This window comes from Anopheles marshallii, chromosome 2, assembly GCF_943734725.1.
Source record: "Anopheles marshallii chromosome 2, idAnoMarsDA_429_01, whole genome shotgun sequence".
In the NCBI taxonomy this organism is placed as follows: Eukaryota; Metazoa; Arthropoda; class Insecta; order Diptera; family Culicidae; genus Anopheles; species Anopheles marshallii.
In genome coordinates, this window is record NC_071326.1 from 66,725,005 (window position 1) to 66,750,149 (window position 25,145).

Consider the following 25,145-nt stretch of genomic DNA (forward strand, 5'->3'; position numbering starts at 1 on the left):
AACTGGTTGTCTTTTTGCGATCTTTCTCAAATGGTTAGCGACATTGGTGAAAAACGGACAGCGAAGGATTATTAACGAATCAGGGACGTTATCAAAAATATAATTTAAGGAGAAAAAAAGCAAACAAATACGACTTCCCTACAAACAAAAAAGGTTACAAAACATTCCAAATATACATTGAAACAATAAGAAAATAAACAGTATACAGGTGTATAGCCATGTGCAATATATCCCACACCATTCCCGAAGAGTAACTGCTGTTGCATGCTATGACCACCGCCAACTACCTTAGGTCAGTTGCTCTTGGGTGGTTTGTTGTGTGAAGAGTAGATGAGCGAATACTATGACTTTTTGGCAGATGTTGCCACTGTCCGAAGGAAGGTGGGATGACGCGTGATACTGGTAGAAGTGGAAGGGAGAGGTGAAGTAGCAGACAGAGGACTCCGGACATTGCGCGGCCCTCAAATCACCAGTGCCATATCTTTTTTGCTCGGCAAGTTCGCCTTCTTGCCCTGCCACAGCGAGTTGTGTATCGTGAACGCGTCGATCGTTACGGTGAGGTGTTTGGTGTGCACTTGGGTGAAACATTTACCGCCCGAGTTGTATCTGCAATGTAAATACAAATAGTGTTTAGTTGGCAGTTGGCTCGTTTGTGGGGGTTTGTCGAAGCTCACTTGAAGAACTTGTCGAACATCACATCGTCGACCTGGCTCGGGCCCGTACCGTACAGCTTGATAATCTGCTCGTTCTCCGGCCAGTAGCCATACAGGGCGCGGAACTGGCAGCCGGCATCGCGGAACAGCACCAGGAAGTGCTTCGCCTCCGAGCGGGCAATCTTTTCCAGCACCTTTTGCTTTGCGTCGCGGTTCACCGCACCCGGGAAGACACAGTATTCGACGGCATTCAGTATGATGCCTCGGTTGGATTTCGTAGCCGGTTGCTTGTACAATCTCGGTCCTGTAATAAAGCCAACCAATCGGTAAACATTAGTGTGCCGGTACAATGCAATCGCCCCAAGACTTTGAGTCACTTTACTAAAAGCGAAACAAATTACTGATATGACAAATTAAATAATGAGCGAGAAAGAGCAACAACTTCCAAGCAAACTACAGACCGTTGTAATCCATCATGGAGCTCGCGTTGGACGATATGTCGCTGGAACCATCGTCAAAGCCACGGCGCTTCGTGATCAACCCGGGTGGTAGCGAACCCGGACCGGACGGCGAAGGCAGATGGCGACTCGACGGGCCCATTCCCGGTGACGGTGCTCGCCTCGGTGGTGTCGCCCGACCCAATCCGGAGTCGGAGTCTAGTGTGGGGGCAGTTTTGTTAGTGCCAGTGAAGGAGGCGTACGACATCCATAGCGGGAGCGGTAAGAGAGCGGGTATGATGGTCGCACACGGGCAACATGTGGCATGAACGCACGCGCAAATGGAACAAGAAGTACGAGCGGTTGCAGTTTTGATTTTTTGTTTGTTTTTGCGAAGTGCCATGAAGAGATGTTGTGGAGGAGATACAATAAAAGAATTTGAATCAGTCAAATTGTCAGGCATGGTTATGCAGCGGCGCAGTTCAGTGTGATTATGGGGTTAGGGGAGGGTGTGGGAAAAGGAAGAATTAAGGCACGAGCATATTAGTTGGGCAAGTTGGATTTCTTTTTTTTTGTACATTGTTCAGCACACCAATGATGTTTGTTGTTATTAAGCAGCATTGCATTTTTATTTATATTGAATGCAGCCTTTGTCATTTTTTCATTCCAATTCGGTTAGTAAACAAGATAGAACAGAAATAACAACAAAAAAACGAGCAAAAAACTAATAATATACACCGAATAAACACAAGAATAAAAAAGTATAACAGTAACAATGAACATGATATGAATGGTAAGGAGGAAAAAGAGCACCAGACACGTAGAAAATACCCAAATTCACGAACCATCGGTAGAGAACAAATCCGTCACCACGTAAAAGTAGAGTTCATTGATGTCTTTCTTCTTTACACGGTCCTTGTAAACGTGTTAATGCCTACAGCTAGAGTGTTACTTGTGCTGACCCTTGCGATACATTTTACACTACTGCTGCCTTCTAATTACGGTTAGTTTATTAAGGATTAGTGTAATACTGTTACAACGCATGAAGCAACGCTTTAAGGCACCATCGCTACTCTACAGTGATGATTCATAATTGAACTAAAACTACTAATATAGCTTACAGGGTTTTAACACGAGATCGCACCTCACTATGCCATCTCGCGAACAAAAACGAATATTTTGCAACGAATCTGCCAAAGCCAAGTTTACCTTTCCCACCGACCATTTTGGTTGGTGAAAACTTTCGCGCAACAGCATCTATACCATGCGGTGGTTCGTATTTGTACTTGATTGCATTAAACGATTGTCGACGGGCTATTCCCAGCTTCTGGTTTGCACTGCTTTCTAACGTTAGCCGTTGAAAAACATTCACCAGACACTCCTTTAGGGTTGAAGAAGAGCGCCCACCATTCTTCGTTTCTGAACGATTTAGCAGCTGTTGATTAAGCGTATCGGATTGTTGGCCGCGTTCCGTATCACCACTATTTCGCACAAGTTCAATCAGTTTATCTGTTTTGCTTGCTAGGACTCTGTCTGCTGAGGTGTTTGAGACGCCTTTCCGAACGTTATCGTCTTCGCTGACCGATCGAATACTTTGGTACACTGCCAGACAGCGATCGCAGTACCAATGGTTGAGATTTTCCAGCTCATCCAATGGTAATCCTTCGAAACGGACGTACGAAGGAACGGCCACGGTTTGCCGGTACGTGGATTTACGGTCAAAATTTCCATTGCTCAGGTGCGAAAAGTCTAACCTTCTGAGCGAGGTAAATTCGCTAATCGTTGCACAAGATACACACAGCAACATTTCGAAGCTGTTAATCAACGATTGAACACTATCAATTCTCAAGGGAGTGTAATTCACTAAGTGCACCGGACAGACACACCATCAGCTTCAAAACAACGTGCATATAACGATCTTCTCATAAAGTACAATGCAACACAAGCACCAACGTATGGCGATCTTCACCGCGAAAATGACTATCCGCAATCAACAATGCTCGGACTAAACGAAATAACTGGGATGTTATGAATCGCACCGAGGACGGCGAATGGAATAAGAATGACGTAGTCTACCCCGAACGAGAAAACAGCATCACATGCTGTGAATGTGCGGGACCACCAACCACCATTTGTTTATCGCCAGCCGCATATACAATCCAGCTCTACTCGCGTATTATTGTCGGGACCTCGATTGAAACTAATTACGATCCATTTGCGACTGGCACAGTGGCACCAAACTAAGCAAAGTGACGAAAACACAGAAATTGTACGGGTGATAGACATTGAGCATTTGTGGTAAAATGAACCCCATCCGGAAGTAGTAGTAGAAAGCGTGTAGATCAAGGGAAATTTTTATAGAAGTGCAGAAATGATTAAGACAAAAATTAATAACTATAATTGCAAACGCAAAGAAATGAAACAAACCAAGGGAAAGAAAGAGTAAATAAACCCAATATTTGACATTTCCATACACATCTCAAAACCGGATGTCTTCCTTTACCAAAATTATTATTTTTTTTTAGATGTATTACGCTGGGGTAGTTATAGTGTATGGTAGTACAATAGTAAACCCCAATTATTGCCGCGACAGATGAAAAAGGCATTTGTGGTGCTTTTTAGAGCGTTAAACCTTTGCAGAACAACCCAGCATAAAGGAGAACAGTTGAGACCAGTTGACCATTACCATCTGACCGCTCCCAGCAGGTTCAGATGTGCAACATGTGTATATGTTTGTGTGAATGTGTAAATGTGTGTGTGTGAGGGGGGAACGGAAATACGGCATCAGTCGGTGGACTGCGCGCATGTGAGAGGAGTTCTTACCGCATAGATTCATTAGGGAGTTTGATTTACGTCCCCGGAAATTGGCACCTTTCGCTAGCGAGATACGGGACAGTGTGCGGCCCCGTTCGATCGTGGCTGGTTCTGGAAAAAGCACAGGAGACATGAAGATTTACGTGTGTACGAGGTGAAACAATTGCATCGCAAAAACGTCCGACATTATCGACGCTTATCGATCGCAGTGATAACGTATAGGCTCGTAGAGTAAGATGGTTCTTATAATTTTATTAAAATTTCTCTTAATTTGTGACGTTTTATAAACTACTCCGACTGTCACACGAGGTCGTATCAAACAGCAAGATTAAATTATTGGAAGAAGTTGGACTAACTATAAAAATTATTTAAAAATCAATGTAAAGGGAAAGCACGTATGTCGCGTATATTCCCAATAAGTTAACGTTAAATAAAAAAAAAACATCGAGCTTTTGCTTGTACGGTAGGAGTTTTTAGACTATATTTTACAGCTAGGCATGTGTAAACAGTGGAGAGATTTATTTAATCTGGATATGTGCTATCTGGTTTATACTATTAAAAAACGCCACCAATTAAGCCTACAAAACATGATAATAAATCTGATAAATAACTTTGTATAAGGGTTTTTGAATAACGAAAATGATAATTGCTAATAATATACTCTGTGCTACCAAATAAAATCGTAAAGATTGAGCAAGCGGAACACCCTTTATCAGTGAAACCTCCATTTCCTTAGATTTTTTTTTTGTAAAAAGTAAATGAGAGTAACCAAAGGTAATACCGAAGTCCCATTTAAAGGTGCAGAAAACATTTGCAGAGATAACCAAGAACTGGTGAAGCCCAAAAAGTGTAACGCACTGCCTGCACACATATTCACATGCCACTATTCGCATGTGCCAAATCTAAAGGTGAATTTGGGTGGAAAGTTCAATGAATATTGTGGATGACCAAATTAAGCAAAACGTTACCAAGTCAAGCATGCATAAAGTAATATATAATTTAGCGTTGATAAGAGTAAAACACTTTTTAAACAACTAATCTGTTATATAATAGCGTGGAATAAAATACACCTTTAGTTTCAATTAGCAAATGATCAAGTTTTGGTTAGGTTAGTTAAACGGATTAGTATAGTTAGTTGTTCAGCTACACTACTAGCAAAGCAAATGCGTAATCCACTGTGTTGAACATAATGATGATCTTCGCAGCGGAATCACACGGAAACGATCTGACGGGATAAAGTACACGACACATTTCTTTATGGAAGTACATAATAAAAACCATCACCAACCTCTTCCTGTTTTGTAAGACCCACGGCGTCCGATCGGCGTTGAACTACTGCTGGGATACTCGTCCGGTGATTCTGGATATTTTTGTTAAGCAAGTTTAGTTGCGATATGGTACCCCCGTACATAACAGCGTGATAGCAGTAGTAGTATTGTTTACACAGCGTCAGTGTAATGTGGTTATTTTAAATACAGTATGGTGCGTTAAGCAGAGTGATTCAAGATAGAAAAAAGAAGAGAAGTAAACATCAAATCGGTTAGATAGTGGTAGAACCAATCTTAATCAACAATACGATTTGTATTGTACATTTTATCATTAGAAGCAATGTTGAGACCGAGAACGGTGCTTTACACTGCATAATACGAATACATGGCATGGTCGGAAGCAAGAGCTTCTTTAAACGATTAAAAAACGAAGAACATTTAAGCTTGAACAAAGAACATAAATTAGTGCGGCGACATTACAAAAAAAAAAGTTAGCTAAAACACAACAATACTGGTTAGTGCAACACGACAAACATGATTTTTAATTATTGTCACATCACCTCGTGCCGTTTGATCGTTTGATCAATTTGGGTGTAAATAATGCATTTTTTTCATCCTCACCATTTATTTCAATATTACAACAATCAAAAACAACAAAACTTATGGAATATATGCGACAGCTTTTCAATTCGCTGTGAAATTTAAGGAATTATTTAAATAACATAAATAGAACCAAATGAAACCAAACATTACCTCTGATTGCTAGTGAATCCTGTGATCCCCGGTAGTAATCTCGACGTATCGTGTTCGAGGCACTATGCATACCGAGACCTGAACCTAGACCTGTGCATACCGAGATCGTCGTGTAGATCATCGAAATCATAATTGAAGCCGGACACGGAATTCACAGACATAACACACAAACATTCGCACAAAACAAAAGAAGAAGAAAAAAACAGAACATAATGCAAACACATGAAAGAAATTATCAGAAACTCAAGTAGGTTATGCATTTAAAAACTTTTGGGGAAACACTTTTGCATTGGCGTTCAGCAACAGCACATAAGCGTCGAACAGAATCGAAGCAATCCTGAAGGTATCGAAAATTATCCGCATCACTTACCGGTCAAATTCGAGTTGGAACCCTTCTTGCCCCGACTGCTCAAACTGGACGCTTCACTCAAATCAACCGAGCCGGACTCGACGTGAATCGTTTTTGGTCGGGGACGGGTCAACTTCTGCGTGCGTAGTTTGGCCACTGGCGTCGGGGTGGTCGAATGTGCCGTTTGATGTAGCTGCTGCTGATACATCTGATGCTTCAGTTGCAGCTCGCGATCGATTGTCTTTCCCTAGAATATAAAAACATGACGTTGATGAGAATTGAGCGCAGAGCATGGTGGTGTTGCGTAATTTCTTCGCTGGCTGTTTACTTCTCTCTCCGCTTCCTCGATGGCTTTCTTGAGTTTATGTGCTTCAAGGATCGCTTGACGGCGAGCAAACTGTTCCTCCTTCTTGCGGGCCCGTTCCTCCTCCTTTTCGCGTTCTTTCTCCCGTCGTTGCATCGCTTCGATTTCTTTGCGTGCTTTTGCTTCTTCGGCTTGTTGTCTCCGCTGTAGTGAGAGCAGCATAATCTTTTCCTTTTTCCGTTCCATCTCATCAACGGAGGTCTGTAGAAAAAATAACACCAGGGACAGAATTTAGAATAATACAATATGTAGCAGCTTTGAAACAATCTGACTATACCTGGTCGTTCGATACATCTATGACGATCTTGGCTTTTCGCTCCGTCTCGCTACCATATCCATCGCTGCTATTGTTGTGACTGCTGTAGTGTCCGTTGCCGCTTATCGAGTGGTCCTCCATCGTGTACCGTCGATCGCCAACATGATCCATGTTTATCTGCTGCTGGTGCATCATCATCATCGAGGACTGTGGTGCAGCCGCACTGCCAGCGACATTCACCTTGTGCATCACCGGCTCGAACGGCGACACGCCACTATTATCGGCGATAATGCTCTTCCGCGCATGCGACGCGTTGTGTTCCTCGTTGAAGCTGCTTGAGAAGCTGCTCGCCGTCTTTACACTGTACGTTCCAAAGTTGTTGGCATTGGTTTCTGCTTTCCGTGCACGCAACCAACCAGCCCAACACAGAATGACCGATAAGAGGGAAATACAAAACAGCAAATAGGTACGCGGTAAGTACATGAGGGAAAAAAGAAAGTTCACTGATTTTATTGACTACTGCACACACTCGCCCTCATTGTCCCAAACAATGACGGGGGTTCAATATTTAGTCAGCGTGTTTTCATGTGCGTAGATTGGCTTGCCGTTCCACATGAGCAACATCTTTTGGATCTGTTTCTTATTACATCTCTCGCCTCTTCAACCTTCGACGGTGTAGGAAGCAGTAATCAGATAGGTGTCGAAAGTAGGAAAACTTGGTAACACGTTCAATTGTCAAAAGCTTCATGAGGAACGAAATAAACCCGCTCATCCACAACTGCTAATTACCTTCATGTGCGGAAGCACAAAGAAACACTAACAACAAATCAGCGTTTACGACCTTAAGAAAGTAAAAATGGCTTGTCAAAAATGCACGCGTACCTCGTGACGAAGTCTTTTCGATCATACTGTCTCGGCGTTTTTCGCCCTCGATGGAATCGCTGGCAAGAGATTTGTCCTTCTTTGGTGAGCGCTTTGTTCGCAACGGTGGCTTTGGCCTTTTCGGCTGTTCGTTGTCAAATGAGATGTAGAATCCTTTTTCGTTCACATCTTCCTGTGGGTCCTGAAACAAACAACAGCACACGCATAAATTCTACAAGTTACTGACATTTTCATTGCAGGCATACAACGCTGCAGAAGGTGTCTTCAACTTACATGGAAACTATTCGAATTGAGACTTGGCCGCGTCGGCGACGGTATTCTGTAAGTACGGTTACCGCTAGTTATGTTCAGCTTGCTCAAATGCTTATCCAGATCTTGTACATTTCCACCGCCACTGTTTCGTAGCCCACCATTCCCTTTGCTACTACCATACAGTGCGTCCAGCTGTTGCTGTTGCTGGTGCTGTTGCCGTAAGCCAAAGCTATCATTACGCCCCCCGCTCTTCGATGTGTTGATCTCAATGTCTCCCGTGTCCTCATCGCCTATGAAGGAAATGCTTTGCGGTGCCATATCATCGATTGGTGGTGACAGTGGCATACTCCGATTGTCACGATAGTCTCCACCGCCACCCATCATTGGACTTCCTCCGGCCGATGGACTGTTTCCATTGCTGATCATCATCTGCGAGATTTGATTGCGCACCTTGCTGTGTTGCGGGCTGGCAGCTGTTTGACCGCCACCACCACCAAGATTATGGTGAGGATGATGTACCTCAAACAGATTTTGGAATGACTGTTGACTACCGCCACTACCACCGCTGCCGACACGACCACTACCACCGCCGTAGCCACTATCGCCGTCACCTCCGTTGTGATGTAGCGAAAACCCGCTATTCGGCGCTGGGGATTTATTGTAACCACCCAGAGTGTTCGCCTTCGGGCCATGGTTCCAGGCGTTTACGTCAACCATACTATTAGAGCTATCGTTACGGCCAGATATGATCGGAGATCCACCCAGAGGTACGCCAGCCGCCGCCGCCGACTGCGCCCACGTCCGGCGCTGTGTCGGTTGTGGAGGAGTAGAGTTATTTTCGTGCAAGAAAAATTGTCCTCCGTGCGATTGCTGTTGCGGGTCTTTCATCTCCGGTGGATGTTGCTGATACGGATCCCGATAGTGGTTCGAGTCTTGATGATAGAACTGTTGTTGTTGTTGTTGTTGCTGCTGCTGCTGCTGGTGGTGATCCATGTTCAAGTATGGGTTCGAGGAGTATTGGTGGCTTTCCTTGTTCATTGTCCGGTACTGATTTCCACCGTTATGTTCACTAATAAGCTGCGTTTGGCTTTGTTCGCGACTGTACACTAGATGGCTGTTGTTGTTCGGATGGTGACCATAGTTCACCTGTTGCTGAACGTACTGACCCTGTTCGTTGATGTATTGCATCGTGTGCTGCTGCTGGTGCTGCGCATTGTACGGATCACGGCTGGGTGGACGCATCCCGTAATTGATCGGCGATGACTGCTGCTGCGGCAGGTGAGGACTAGAGCCGAACATTTGAGTATTCATCGGACGATACGTGTTGGCTGGGATGCTTTGCTGTGATCCATACTGCTACAAGGCGAGAGGAAAAGCTCAGATTTAGAAAACTTATATACGTACATTTCTTCTTCGTGTTTGATCGCATGATCTGTGAGCACTTCATTAATACAATTTGCAATAAATTGGCCAAAGCTTCCGTATCATGTCAAGCATAGTAAAAAATGAAGAAAATAATTTGATGAGGTAGAAAATATCAAGTGGGTGGTAAAACACATTGTATGTAAAGTTCATATGCAAAGCTATCAAATATGTTTAAAATGGAAGTCAAATGAAAGGCATGATCCACAACTGATGACGATTAGAATGTTAACAGCGGGTGGATGGAGACGATCAATTACCTGATTTAGCAGATTGGCTATCTGCTGCGCATGCAGTAGCTGCTGTGCCTGCAGCGTTTGGGCTTGGATTTGATTCTGCTGCTGGGTGAGACGCTGTATGTCCGCCTGAATATCGTGCAAGTTGGAGTTCATTTTCGAAATGCTTTGCTATTGTTTTGTGACGCATGGATTTTATTTTGCATTTATTTTGGTTGATGTTGTTGTGAGAGACCGTGAATATGGATGGGGCGCAAGTTGTTAGTGTGGAATGCAAGCAAAACAAACGGCATACGAAGTACCGATTGAGTGTGAGTGAATGCATACGTGTAAGGATCGTAACAACGAATAACATCACAGTTAAAAGGAAAATCCACATGGGATGGACCGAGGGTAAAGAGGGATATCAATCAATCCAGGCGATCAATCAATACGATCGTTTGAGCAATTAAAGCCATTGCGAAGAAGAGGGATATGGAGTAAAGAGAGAAGAAGAATATGAAAGTAAACAAAACGAGCGATTAGAATTTTGTTACGCGCGGTTCGATGTTAGGCGATTGATGTACACAAGAGTATTAAGGCACGAAACAAAACGGACGAAAAAACAAGCATACAACCAAAACAAATAACACCACAACTTAAAACGATTGGTAACGTTATTTACTTGATACTGTTCCAGGTCCATGTTCTCCAGATCGGGAGTCTTCTTCGGTTCGATTATTTGTGCATTCCATTTCTGCTCATACTTGCTGTGGTCTTCCAAATCCTGATTATGGTCACACGGCAACAAACAGGTTGGTAGAGAGAAAAAGTACACAAATATATATATAGATCTAATTAGCCCTCTTGCTTTTTTCCGCCAAACAAAATACCATTAGTGATACTTCTATAGCTGATTAACTTAAACTGAAACAAGCCCATGCATTATATAATGAAAAAGAAATCAGGTTTAATTTTTATGAACGGCCGAATGCCAACGGATGAAAATGTGTGATCCGATTTTGAAGCATACTTTTTTGCTTTATGTTGCTTATAGATTAGGCAGGACAGAGAGTTAATAGTTGTTCAAACACCCAACAATACCAGTATTACGCCTACAGTACCTTGAGGGAACATGGTCGTTCCGCTTTTTCTACTACAATCTCATCGTCTACTACCGTAGCCCCGTCGTTCAATTCTTTCGAGGTGGATTCCGGCTCGCCGGCGACATTGCTGCCACTTTTGCTCTGTCCAGCCCGGATGTCGGGAGAAGTATTCGTAAGTTGAGCAGAAGAACGCACGGAAAATAATGTTTCGGTACGTTCACGGTGGATACAACGTTTATATATATACAACAAACGCGCCCGGATATTTGGGAATTTTGATTTGGTTGGCGGTGATGTTGAAAGGAAGAAATAATGTGGCCCAAGTTCACAGGCGCGCGCGTTTATGGTGTGTTGATTGGTCGATATTGGTTTGCATACAGGAGGCGCAGCAAAAAGGACGAAATGAAAGAAAATAAACGGTTGTTTGAGCATGAACATGAATAGTGAACATATAATTTAAAATGCGGCTATCACAAAACAAATTTCTCTCTCTCACACACACACACATTTGTTCGGTTTGGTGCGTTTCAATTTTTTTTTCAAGCAAAGCAATTTGTAAATTACAACTAAAGAAAATTTTCACACCGGTTCACTCTGCGCTGGTATTTAACACTACCAAATCAAACATTGGCGCAACTAAAAGAAAAGAACAGTGTTCAGAAGCGTAAAGTTTAAGGCACGTTGTACCATGCGTCGATATATAATGAGTGTGCAAAAAAGCAACAGATATAATTTCGAGTGGCGTAAACTCAAAGAAAACGCTTTTAAAAATGGTGGGAATAAGTTCCAAGGAATCGCACGACGACTGCGCCCCAAATGCGGCTACCAGATTACCAGACCTAACTGGAAGAAGTCAATCCAAATCAAAATTTACACACTTCATACCTCATCCTACCACCTACAACGTCATATTAGTAACACGTGTGTTTGCTAAGTGCGCGCATTTTAATCTGTGAATGTGAGTTTGTACATCAGGTGACTGGCTATGCTGAAATGATTCATAATGTTAACGAAAACACCAAGAATTTGTGCCAAAACTTGGAACCGAGAAAAGAAGATTGGCAACAAAAAAAATATATTACCACAATATACACTCTACTGTACAAATTATTAGATTCGTCTTTTTTCTACTTGTTTTGCGCTGATCATGAGAGGCTTCTTTTCCATTATAAAAAAAACACATCCGATTCGATTTTCAATGTTAGCGTCTCATGGCACAACGCTTGAATGCCAGAATTAGTCACACAAGTACACACACTACTACGATTGCCAAAACCACCACCACCCCCGGGGTGGCTCTCGGTTCCAGTGCACCCCTCACCTTGCTAATTGCTTGTAAAAAAGCCTGTTTGCCAACCGTTTGTAGCTGCTTTGTCCAGGCAGTTTCAATGCGACGCTTTTCCTGCTCGATCAGACGACGCTTTTCTTCCAGCTTCAGCTTGATGGTCGAGATCTTCGATGCATCTTCCAGAGGTTGCGAGTCGTCTAAAATAAAACCAAAATTGTATACATCTTGCTTTCCTTAGGTCTGTGACTTTTGTGCTGAACGTTGCTTACCGACATCATCCATTTTCTGTACGCTTATGGCTTGCTGTTGCCAAGTAGTAGTATTTGGCAAAGTGGCAAAGGATGTTTTCCGTCGCGGTGTTAGCTCAACGTCTGGGACGGTTGCGGTCACTGCGACTGCCATTCCCATTGCAGGCGTACCATCTCCATCAACAAGATCGCGCTCGACGGAATTGCTTCCACTTCTGCCGGCGTTGCTACCATCACCGGAATGGCTCATTGGGCTGCTGTTGGAATGTAACGTGGTACTGTTGTGACGCCGCAAAGTGCCACTGCTACTTCCAGGCAGTTTTTCGGTGTCACGGTCCTGCTTCTCGTTACCCGAGTCTGTGTCGTATCCAAACTGTATCGACCCACGGGCATCCGCCAACGAAGATCTCGCCGGTACGACCGGTTCTATAGATGTCAGACTGGTGTTGGAGATTTTACGCTCCCGCTCAAAGCGCCCCACGGTGTTTAGTTGATCCTGTGAACCTCCAAAGTTTTCAATCGTCAGTTGTGAATCATCACTGAAGGAATTGCGCCGTGAACGTCGTCCTATCGAAAAGAAGTTATGAAAGAAATAATATTAATTCTCTCTCCACTTGCTTAGAGCCTTTACAGGATGTTATTAGTAGCGGAAACAGACAAAATTGTTTGCCTTATCAACCGGTGATTACACTCGATAGATTCTAAGTTTGATATAATATTTATAATCATGTTAAACACGTAAACATGCACAATAAACTAAATCGAAATAAGCAAGCATGATTTGATGAGATGGAATGTAATGAAACACACGTTTGATATGGATAATTAACATAAAATATCTAATACGTTCCTTACCTGAGAAACTGGTTTTGCGCGATTCTTCCCAATTGCTCGGCCGCCCTGCCGGGATGCTATCACCTAGAAGCACCACGAGAAGGGTTTTGAAAACATAAAATATGCACCGATTCAGCAACTGATCTAGCCCTATCCGGTTGAACAGCGCCATGACGATGACGCTTTTCGTGTACCAATCTTTTGGTACGTTCTCGGGTATTTGAATTGAGGATTTAAGGTTTCTCTTTGGGTTACTCTCTATATTTAACAACGAAACACTTTGCACGCAATCATCATCACCACCTAACTAACCGACGGATGAACCCATCCGTTCACAGTCCAGTAGTGAGGCTATCTGCACGACCAATGCGTCGTCACATCACTTGTTCTCAACTACCATCACAACCTGTGTCTTCTGCTCGTCGTACCATGACGACGACGTCCAATGAACTAACGGGCAATGCGGGGGCCCTGGTTCCCAATCTTCTATGCTTTGAGGGTTCTTCTGAATGATCTGCACAAACACTCACACATACGCACACATCCGAACAAACAAGATCTCGATGGATTATGATTCAAGTTGCCTCACTACATTCCCTTCTGTTGCTATCCTGATTTCACTTCTTCTCTATTCTTTATCTTGGTTCTTGTGTACTGTTTCTTGACGGAAAACTAGACGCGCCCGCATCTGCGAGCCGACCGTCACGATTGGGTCCACTTCCGCACACTAACTGACAGTACATTACTGGGTTGTACCAACCGCAACCAACCCATCTCCAACCACTGTATGGCCGCGGCTACCGTATGTGGAACTTTTTTCGTTCCATCGTGCTTATTTTTCCTTCCTCAGTTTCGTTACAGTTTTCCTGCCGTACGAAAACTCTCGGTGAAATGGTTCAGTGAAGGTGAAATGGCAAGCACCAAGACCAGGTGCCCGGTTGTGTGGCACACACATGCAAACCTCCGTTTTTAGTGATAATTTAACGAATGTGGTTGTACTGTGGTAATAGTTTTATGTTTGCCACTCTCTTGCAGACTTATTTTTTAGGGCTTTATTGTACAACGCGTGAAGTGTTTGCGCTTCTCGTGAGATAGCCACACTAAACCCAAAGGAAAATGTAAGGCAATTAGTCGCTGCTTCTCGGCTATTCCACTTTCCCATTTCTGTGTGCTCTGGAAGTCATGGTTTTTTGAGCATATGTGTGTCTGATAATATCAATCATTCATGTTTTCATCCCTATCGGCTAAATCTGACTAGCTTCATGAACGGTTCTCGTGTGATGGAAGGGATTGTGTTTCATAAATCCATACAAATCATACCACATCTCTAGCGAAAGATCAATCATCGTTTCTGTTTACTCATTTCCTTGTTATTTTTCACATCCAAAATTTATCTACAATAAACGTCTATCATTGGAGAAACGTTTTGTATAGTTTTGTCTGCATACAGACAACAAGATGTCTTACGATACAAACAAGCCTGTTCAAAAGACAAGAAAGATGAAAACGGAACCACCCACTCTCCGACAGAAACTGCCCATCCGTTGAAGCCCCATCATAAAGAAAAGCGAAATATAGGTGTAACAGCAGGCACGGTGTATGGTGAAATGTCATTCTGTAGTTGCATTATACCGTCATTGCTTGTTGTTTAAAGTAGTTCCGATGGACCGGCGATGCGTAGAGCATGATTGACTTTCTGGTTTGTACATGTGAACATGTGTCGGTGTGTCTAAACCTATTGTGGACTGTGTGTGCCTGTGAGTTCGCATGGTGTGCATTTGATTAACAACAAATCATATTGATTACATTTGAATTATTGTGAAATTCATTGCGAACATTCAATGCCGGTGGTTTTGTGGAAAGTGAGTTTCGAAGTCAACAGGTAACATGTGTGCATTCCACCCACAATATGGGAATAATGTTTGAAAACAATGGTTGCAAAATGAGTTCACTCTAAATTTTGATCGTAAATAAAATATAGAAATTTGCGAAAGGTTTTCATTTTGTATGGTATAATGGATGCTGAGAAAGCACATTGTTGGTAGCAAACAAATGTAAAAATAAAACTGTTTCGACTCTCCATAACGCGTCAAATTGAAAATTGAAACTCAAAAGAGAAAATTGAACGTATCAAACGCTAAGCTAAGCATTATTACGGAAACATTTGAACAGTAATTGTTGATGCGTACGAAAGGTTGAAATTATAACCGTACAGGCTTCCGCATTTGCAAAATTCGTACCTCGTTCCTCTGCTTTCGAATCATTGTTCGTCTTTTCCTTGGCTTGTCTAATTCTGGCCGGTACCAGAGGTTCTTGCATTGAGGATAATGTTGGCACTCCTTTGCTTCGGTGTACGATAAATCCTAAAATGAAACGAAAAGGTTATTCGATTAGTAAAGACTTTTTGCCTTGTGCACAGTACCTAAGCTACCTTCATCGGGATCCGCCGCCTGCTGGTACGGTGATTGCTGTTGCTGGTACAGCTGATGTGGTTGGTGTTGTTCTGGAATTTCCCGTGTGGAGATATGCTTCCTGAGTGTGCTGGCCGATGGTGACCGATTGACTGTGAGGAGTGGAAAGGTAAAGTTAGTGAAAACATTTAACACAGGTTGGGCGAACTTCTAGCTACGAATGAGTGTTTCCTTTTGATGGGGAGAAAACAAAAAAAGATTTAACAAGTAAACAAAACTAGAACGCAGTAAACTAAGAAAGAGGAAACAGATACACTGGAAAACAATCACACGAATAATAGGTAAAATACAAATAAAACACAAATAAAAAAAAACAAAGGAAACTCATGCACACGAAATGATAGAGTGTAATGGAAAGCTGCAATTGTTGCAAAAAACGACATGACCTACAGCATGCAACATTATCTAGCGCAAATTATGTAAAATGTGAATATATTTTTCATTTCGACATGTTTTTTCGACAAGGCAAAATGAAAAGAAAAAAACCCAAAAATTGCCTAAAAGTAAAAATGGAAGCACAACGCATCTGACCGATGTACAAATGTGCATTGTCTGCAAAAAAGCTTTTCTAGTTGTATAAACATAATTGTAAATTAAGCTCAATTGAATAAATGAATCATTAACTGAAGTTTTTGCCGGTATTTAACAAACGCGATGAAATATGCAAAAGGTGATAACAACAGTGACAACACCCCCAGAATGTACAAAAGCGTGTGAAAAATGCAATTACATCTAACACAACATAAAAAAACACATGCAGCAGTAAGCCACGATGATCACACCGATGAGAAACCATAAACATATTTTCTTTGATCTAGATAATAAACGGCTTAAACGCCGTTTTCATCATTAAGCGCACTCTGTTTGTACTTTAGAGAGCAGATAATTGTCTGCGAGCTTATGCAGCATCCCATCATCGATACGCACGCACCAATCAGCACGTGCGCGCAGCACCGAAAATCAACGGAAGTCCCAATCGAAAGCAATCGCCGGTCGGTTCGAAAAATTTCACTCCACTTCGAAACATTCTTCGAGCGGTTTCGTAGCGATCGTTGAAAGTGAAATGAATATCTCGCCAAACGGTGATCGCACAACGAAACGCAACAAAAAACCATAATATTCATAATTCCCGCAACGTCGGTCTCACCTCAGCCCCATATGCAGTGCTGGCCTTTTTCCTCTTTCCGGTAGATCTGAGAGATTGGAACTTGATTTTTTTTCCTTAGTTTTGGAAGAAGAATTTCACATAGCTTTTTTCGACTATGATCAACAAGAAATCTAAAAGAAGCGAGTGGCACAAACCACCATACATAATGAGGCAAATAGGAGCGGCTTAATTTTCATATTACGAGAGCCCACTTTTCGAATTAAGCAGAAATTTCGAAACTATAATTGGAAGCGTTGTATGTAAGTGCTGTATTGGTATGGGTGGATCTGAAAAGCGTACTGCCGTGCAAGATGGGAGAAATGCAATCATCCAGGACTATATGTTTGATATGATGTAAGGGCGGTGAAATTATTACGCTTCATTAATATTCAAACTAAAACAAACAAATAATATGCCATACTGAATCAACTAACTGATTCTAGTATTTGTCTGTCTACAATATTTATTAAAATTCTAAATATGTTATTATTTAACTCTGCTGGTGTCTGCTATTTAATGTATTTATAGTCCCATAGGCAATCAGTCCTCGGTAGATTCCAATGCCCTTCAGATTGCGTTATCACATCAAAAAGGAATGGCCAACACGCTACTTAGCAAAATTATACCAAGCAGCTTTGGAAATCTTGAACTCTGCGAACTGTATACTCTTCGTACATAGTTCACACCTCAAAAGAAAAAGAAATCAAAGAAAAGTTCGGTAAAGTAAACTGCAATAGTTACACAACTCCTCTCAAAGTATGCTACTTCCTTCTGTATCTGGAATGTAACGAGTCAACACAAAGCAATACTATGCATTTACACAACTCGTGTCAACTTGTTCGACAAACACAATCGCACCACGAGCATTGTAGCGCATTCCGGAAGTCCATCTTTGGACGATGCAAATTGGTACAGTTCACGATGGCTCCTTTTGGCGATGCTGACGCAATTTCAATTATGTTCAGCCACCGACCGTTAGGGTTAGCCAGTACGTTACATGCTACTGTTGCGACAGAACTCTGGTGGCTTAAATGGGCATAAACACAAAACCTGGTCGGGGGAGTTCTATTAAAACTGAACTCAAAAGTAAAGTGCACTTTAGTCCACTGCTTGTGTGCTAAAAGCTAGATGCGGAAGTATCAGATCGAGTCCGTTTTTGAAAGTCAATTAAAAGAAACTGTTGATCGCGAAGTTCCCACGTACTCTTCAACTGCTTCTTAGAAGTACCTTGAGATAATGTTAAAGATAAAGAGAACTAAATGCAACTGTGAGTGTATTTCGGGTTTTTAGTCGAGAAACATGGTACGAGCCGTTGTCTCTACATTTGCCAGTCGTCTAGTCCAAGAGAACTCCGTAAAATTTCGTCATTTACGACAGTTGCGCATCACTCACTCTCGGCTATTTTTTGGATGAAAAGTAAATTTCTCTTGACCAGACGGTGTATTTTCACCTTTTCCTTCCAACGAACAACGCTCCCTGTTTGCAACAACACTGCTCTGCAAATTGCCGGTGGTGAACTTGATAATAAAAGAAACAGCCCTAAATCTCACCCAATTGCCATTAAAATCATGGCTTGCAGACACTATTTTGCTGGTGAATTTTCAAGACCAAGGAGCGTAAAGAAGCAGTAAATGCCATTCCGTTTACTTTAAGCAAAAGAAACGCCTTTCGACGTCGCCGGTGCGTTCCGCAAAAGCGCTACCGCCACATACCACTAGGGGAAGCTTTCAAAGCTTCCCCGAGTTACTTTGCTCTTTTTCTCGATCTTTCTTCGATCTTTCTTTCGAGCGCACCTACGAAACAAACATTTTCTGTAGACGTGTAAGGGAAAAATTGTTTGCGCAATTGAAGACGACTGACGTGACGCAGAGCTCAGTCGATTCCGCGCGATGAATGAATGAAAACGTACGCTTCGTGTAAGTGATCGCGTACCAGCCACAAAAAAGACGGCGGCTGGTGAGAAAATTTCCACTTCGCGGCTAGTACGGTCCCGTGTGTAGAAGGCGAAGCTTGACCAAAAATTTGTTCCAAAATACCGGATGTGATACATTTTGGGGCTAGTGATCTCTCGCTCTCTCTTTTTCTGTGGATGGGAAAACGGGAAATGGGATCAAGATTTGTGTACAACTGTGCAAACCACGACGCAGCAGCAAACCACTGTCTTTTTCCTTCGCCAAGATGAATCATAAATAATCGTCTCTGACTGCGTTAGGGGTATGGATATTTGGAAACAAGCGAAAATACCACAAAACAAAACGAAATCTGCAAACCGTAAGCATTCTTTTCTGCGCCGAGCTAAATCCCATCGCTTTTGTTTAGCGAAGTGCATTTTTGAATCTTGTCCGCCCCTTCCGTTAGCTACAAATGGGAAGAGAAAAGCGTGAACTATGCGCAGTTGTGTACGGGAACCGAGAGCAAGAGCAAATGAACTTATCCGTGCCTCACTGCGTATCTAGCAAGTGTGTCAAGCAAAGACAAACGACTATGAGCTTGGTGACATTCATCATCTGGTGAATTTCTATTTCGACAACATTGTACCATTTGGAGCATTCGACAATTATAAAACAAAAGCGCTACCAACAGCGGTCGTGAAACGTGGATGTAATAAAATCACACCCGTGCATCACTGTGAAGATAATGAAGTGAAGACACACCCAACATCTTAACGGAATCACCCCATTCAAACTAATGACAGCATTGATAGAATACGCTTTTAACGTTAGGTTACTCAATTCATTAGGGAAACGCATCAACAGAAATGGAAAATCTCGCTGTTACGTTAAGCTTATCACTTGGTGGGGGTTGACGATTGACGAAACTCACAGCCAGTAGCTTGTTTAAATAAAAATCTCATCGACGTATAAAAAAAAACATAATGAAATACCTCGAACAGAACACCGGCAGCCCTTTTTAATAGTGTCCTAATGAACATAGCGTTCATGTGTGTGTGTGTTAACTGTCCTTTCCAATTAGTGACGGAGTTTTAGCTTGAACATTTTCAATTTACAAAACGACAGAAGCAGAAGCAGCGCCCAAGAAGCTTGTTAAAGGTTTAACACCCTTAATCACGCCTTTTTTATAAATGGTTGTATGTGTGGTTCAAAACAATCAGGTACACTGTTGATGTTCTTTTCCTGTGTGCTGTCGATTTGTCCGGCTTAATTAACAGGTTTAACATGTTGCCCTTCCTGGTATCTGTCTTTTACGCGGGAACGGTAAACACTACATACTGAAAAAAATAAATAAGTTTCTTGCTATGTAAACCGCGCTACATTTATGCAAATACGAAAGGAGTGCTGATGGCCGTCTAATCGCAATTACATGACAACACCTGTTACAATCGACAGTGAAAGTGAACAAAAATCAATCCATCGATTCATTACCACGCTGTAAGGAAATGTTGCTACCCCGCATTACGCAGGGAAGTATGAACGGACAGCAGTGGGCAATATGCAAACAATGTTGGATGAGTTTTCTAGATGAATGAACAGAGAATTAACAACTACCGGTACAAAGCATACAAAACAACATGCAGATGCAATGCCCTAACTACATGTAAAATGCGCCTCATGAACGTTTCGACTAGCAGTTGCGGTGATTGATAAGCTACAGACGCATACTTTCTTTTACATCTATACTAAAAAACCTAACAGCCACTAATCTGTAACAAATCTGATAAAATAAAAATGTAAACCAATGAACAGCCAACGAGGCATGAAACACGATAGCGGAAGTACTTTTGTCGAACAACCTATACGGGAAAACATAACACAAACACAAAAACAGAGCAAAACTTCACACAACAAAACATCAACAAAAATGTAATGACAAAACATTATTCCAAACATAGAACACGTCTCAAATGTAAAAGAAAGGAGGAAAATTATAACATAAATGAAAGAAGAACAATTTTGAGCTAATTTGTAGAAATAAAAACTCAAATTTAGCAAGGGAAGGAGGTGGATGTAGAAAAGTAACTTATAGTAGACCTTGAAACGGGGGCCGATTAATGGCACCATTGCCGCTGGTACTGTTGCAGCCAATACCACCGCCGCCACCGCTACCACCGCCAGCACTGCTGGTACCGCTGCCGCCACTGCTGCTCGGTGGCGAGTCGAGCCCGGGACGCAAATCGGGAATGGCCGCGATCGTCGGTTGATTCGCGAAGCCTCGCCGATGGGCAATGCCATGCTCGTTAGTTGCACCGGCTCCAGTTGCGTCTGGTATGCGCATACATAGCACACATACATAAACACAAAACGGATGTTGTAGGTAGGGAAACGTATTAAAGAAAGGTTTTGGCATGTTGGAGATTTGAGTAAGTTAACCATTTTTAATGTAAAGGAAACAGTTATAGCTAAACTAACGCGCCGTAGATGAGGAGGAACATGTTTGGGATGAAGATTATATTTTTTATTGACTTCAGTTTCAAATCGGGATGTAAATGTTCAGCGAAGAAACATTGAAAATAGCACTATTAGTAGTGGTGATAGTGGACACCATCCCATGGGAGAGTTTTGGATCGATCGAAGACGAACACCGGGTGGAGGTTGCTTTTCGCCAATAAGATCTGCAGTGTTTTGAGCAATTTGTAACACGTGCCCCGTGGTACCCCACCCGGTAGCAGGGTAAAACAGTGGAAATAAAACAAAATTGTAGCTAAAGTGAAAGCCCTTACCACACGGAAAAATGGCAAGAATGTCGAAAGAAGGCAAGGTGGTGGCATAAATGACGAAAATTACGTGAAGGTAAAACAAATGCGATGCGGACGGAAAAGGTGGAGAGCTTTTTTTTTTGTTGGCGATATGCCAACTAGAATGTATGTGAGAGGGTTTCGATAAAAAAGTGATGGTGAGAATTTGAGGAACCGTGTTGTCCAAGTAGATTGCGTAACTGTATGAGGCTCGTTAGGTTACAAAAGAACAGTGTTTTATCCAAGATTGTATCGAATAAGTAAACATAAAGGTAAACACAAATTGTTACAAGTTTAAACAAAACTTTTTATCGAATACTAAACATCGAACAAGGACGCAAAAATTAATGATGAATTATATAACGTATTTCAAACTGAAGTGAAACAAAAAATCAAGGAGCTTATCTATCGTATCTTAAACTTAACAATTCGTGAAAATACTTTTGCTAGAAAGCAATGAAATAATATGATGTTAAGAAACAAATCTATAACAGACAGGAATGTCCTTTTCGGGGCCAATATTTAAGGTTTTATTAATTTATTTTTGATACAAAAATAGCTTCGCATATAGCCATTTTTGTTCTTATTCATAACAAGAAATCTTGTAAACAATAATTACAAGCATACAGAATTGAGTCTACTGGAAAATAGAGCATCTTGAACAACGACTAATATTGATCAAAAGATACATAAATATACACCTGGTATGTGACAAGGTCTCCGATCAACTTACGATAAATGTCTTCAGAGTAGAGATGCAATTTATTTTGCCAATCGGTTTACGTGCAATGTAAAGCTTTCCTGAGAAGCTCCAAGGGGTAAAATACGTTTTGTGTGCGTTTTACCTTATGCTAGTCAAATACTCTCTACTTGGAAGCTCAACAATAACCGTAAGGAATTTTCCAACGAATAAAGTTAAGAAAATATGAAAGGATTGCTAGACATTCCAGAAAAATACAAACACTGGATACTAGCGGAAAAATAACGAAGAAAGGGAAATTAATCAAGATGCATCGATAGAACGAAAAGTGAGAGCGAGGTAGAAAATCGAAATTGAACAAAAAAAAACAATCATATGAAACGATAAAATACGATTTTGCATCAACACAGCACCTAACCAATGAGTTCTAACAAGCCCCTAATGGAATTCATAAGCTCGTGGGTTTGACAATAAAGATAAGGAGACATAAATAATACAAGTTAACAAATTAATAGCTTAGATAACCAAACCGAACACACAAAAAAAAACCCAAACCAATGGTGATCTCAAAGGCCTTTGTACTTATTTTTTCATACAATTTTTGCTTTGCTATCGCCATGACAAAAGCGATTCAATTTTATTACACAGTTCGGTGACACTCGTGAAGCCAGATATAGGTTGGGAAAATGGGCCGAAATTAAGTGGTGAAAACCGATTTAGATCGTGTGTTTTATGAGCGTGATTCGATAATGTCATGACAAATGATTTGGCGCTGATTGGATTTGACGCAGTACTGATTTTCTCTAGTGAGGTAAATTACACCACACATGAGAAATCACACGGCGTCAACAACCATTGGATGATGATGGATTCGAATGGTAGGGAACGTAGTTCAATGGAACTGTATCGCGGAAAGCAGTCGCGGGACTGATATTTGAAACAGTTTGTACAGCTCCACGAGGGTGCAATGCGTGGGGCATGTGGAAACTTACCTGGTGACTGCTGTTCCATGCCAGGATAGCAAACACATTTGGCCGGATGGATTTCGAAAAGGTTGAACAAGTCCGCTAACAGCACTACCAGATTCTGTTTCATTGATCTAGAAATAAATACAAAACAAAAATCAGTTTAGAGCAGGGATGAAAAAGCGAGAAAATGTCTTATTATGGTAGAAGACTTACCCTCGCATATAGGTTATATCTTCTGGAGACATGTGAAACACGGTGTATGGCAAACTTCGCTCGGAAAAGTTACTAACTATCAGAATATTGTGAATGGAATCCTGAAAAAGAAAGCAAAACAATGAGAACACATTCTGGATGTAAATAAATCACAAATAAGCAATCTTCCAAAAGTGTGAACAAAATCGCTGGTATGAACAAAATCTCAGCTTCAAACGTTATAACTTCCTCTCGTTTTTCGTATTGATGTAATGTTCATATTGTTTTTATTATATTTTTCCTACTACAAACGATAAACTTATTGCTTGCTTTGTGTTATTGCTTTATTCTTTCATTGGAATCCATGTCCGGGCGACAGGTATCGCGTTCATTTTCGACACGTTTACGATCGGTTGTCTTGCGAAATGTACAACATAAACACTGCGCAATCGTCCCATTGCCTTTGTGGTGTTGATAGAAGAGGTAAAAAGGTGACTTACACTTACCTCAATAGTTGGTACGTGGTTGAATTTAACGCTATGCCAAGGAACTAGTTTGGGACAGTAATACGAGATTAGATAAGCCAGGCAAACACCGTCGCACAGTTCACGAAAGTCTCGTACAGGTGGAACGTCCGGGCTTTGGTGCCGTTGACCCTAGAAGAAAATTTATCATTTAGATTTCTACTAAATCATGCTGATATTTAGGTTAAACCACAGAAACAGTGGCTTGCAACATCATCTTCTTTATCTGCTTGGTATCTTATGATACATTACACCTACACCACAGCACACAGCAAGACACTTACGTATTCGTCCACGGTTCCACTGCCTCCGTTGGAAGTCATTTCGTAGTCAATGCGTTTCTTCAACGCACCGCAGACGTGCGAAATCCAATTCAGTAAGGCAGCTTCATGATGCTGAACCGTTGGCGCTACACTACGGCCAGATATTCTATGTCCAGATGCAATAAAATAAAATAAAAAGGAAATGAACGAGTTAGTCGACTACAGATAAAAGAGTGGTTAAAACATTCCGACCACACAAAAAGACAACAGAAACAGGGAGCGCTTCCTGTTGAGAGAAAATGATGACCTTCGTGCTCGTCTTCTGGACATGACTGCAACGTCGCTGCCAGGGTCGTAATCGAAACGACAACATTTATTGATCGCGCATGATTTGTGGCTTGTCATATCACTTTTTGCAAGGCCAGACTTCTATTTCTTGGAGTTGAGTTTCATATATAGTTATTTGTTTTTTTGTCAAGATCGTCTAGTCTTTGGGGAACATGCGACGGTAGCTTGTCGTTTGTCCATTACAGTATCCGCGACTTCCGGGATAAATAGTGATAAATTTAAAAGAAATGCCCACGCATTCCGTACAACCTTCTCTGGTCGTTATTACTTCGAGTCGGCACTTTGAGTGGGCCTAATAGAATTCACGATACCGATACATCTCATTGTCCTTCAGGTTTTGATGGCCATAAGGACCAAAAGTGCCCACTTTTAACGATTTAATGTGATACTAGCATACACCTCTGAGGTCACAACAAGATTCGCCTACACACATGTGTTAGTAGCACTGCGCTAGTATTTTTTAAAGTTCTCCTTATGTCTACCAACACATTGTGCCCAAAGGAAATATAATTCACACACGATTCCCTGAGCAAGCCCTCGAAATGAACATCACTATACTTCTAGAACTAAGCCAACAAATTGTTCTAATTTCACAACTCATTAATCACCAGCACACCGGTCTCATTCGTATGTTAAACTCAACCTTTCCAATTCCATCGTCGTGTGTTGGTCTGCAAATTTAGGGATGGAATTTGTGG

At 41.8% G+C, this 25,145-nt stretch overlaps 1 protein-coding gene across 1 annotated transcript in view; it reads right to left on the reverse strand.

The window, feature by feature from the left end:
• Positions 1–437: 437 nt before the first annotated feature.
• The window catches only part of LOC128706757 (patronin), a 50,755-nt gene continuing 26,047 nt past the window's right edge, over positions 438–25,145 (reverse strand). The window contains exons 4-27 of the mRNA XM_053801700.1: positions 24,121–24,265; positions 23,819–23,968; positions 23,334–23,434; positions 23,145–23,251; positions 20,749–20,979; positions 15,573–15,704; positions 15,382–15,504; positions 13,163–13,225; positions 12,329–12,874; positions 12,093–12,256; positions 10,790–10,912; positions 10,351–10,452; positions 9,711–9,857; positions 8,050–9,384; positions 7,777–7,957; positions 6,916–7,289; positions 6,603–6,839; positions 6,296–6,521; positions 5,926–6,003; positions 5,193–5,264; positions 3,914–4,015; positions 1,115–1,309; positions 675–957; positions 438–606 (exon numbers count right to left, since the gene is read on the reverse strand). Coding sequence (XP_053657675.1) covers positions 462–606; positions 675–957; positions 1,115–1,309; positions 3,914–4,015; positions 5,193–5,264; positions 5,926–6,003; positions 6,296–6,521; positions 6,603–6,839; positions 6,916–7,289; positions 7,777–7,957; positions 8,050–9,384; positions 9,711–9,857; positions 10,351–10,452; positions 10,790–10,912; positions 12,093–12,256; positions 12,329–12,874; positions 13,163–13,225; positions 15,382–15,504; positions 15,573–15,704; positions 20,749–20,979; positions 23,145–23,251; positions 23,334–23,434; positions 23,819–23,968; positions 24,121–24,265 — 5,362 coding nt within the window. The 3' untranslated portion in view covers positions 438–461. The remainder of the gene's footprint in view (positions 607–674; positions 958–1,114; positions 1,310–3,913; positions 4,016–5,192; positions 5,265–5,925; positions 6,004–6,295; positions 6,522–6,602; positions 6,840–6,915; positions 7,290–7,776; positions 7,958–8,049; positions 9,385–9,710; positions 9,858–10,350; positions 10,453–10,789; positions 10,913–12,092; positions 12,257–12,328; positions 12,875–13,162; positions 13,226–15,381; positions 15,505–15,572; positions 15,705–20,748; positions 20,980–23,144; positions 23,252–23,333; positions 23,435–23,818; positions 23,969–24,120; positions 24,266–25,145) is intronic.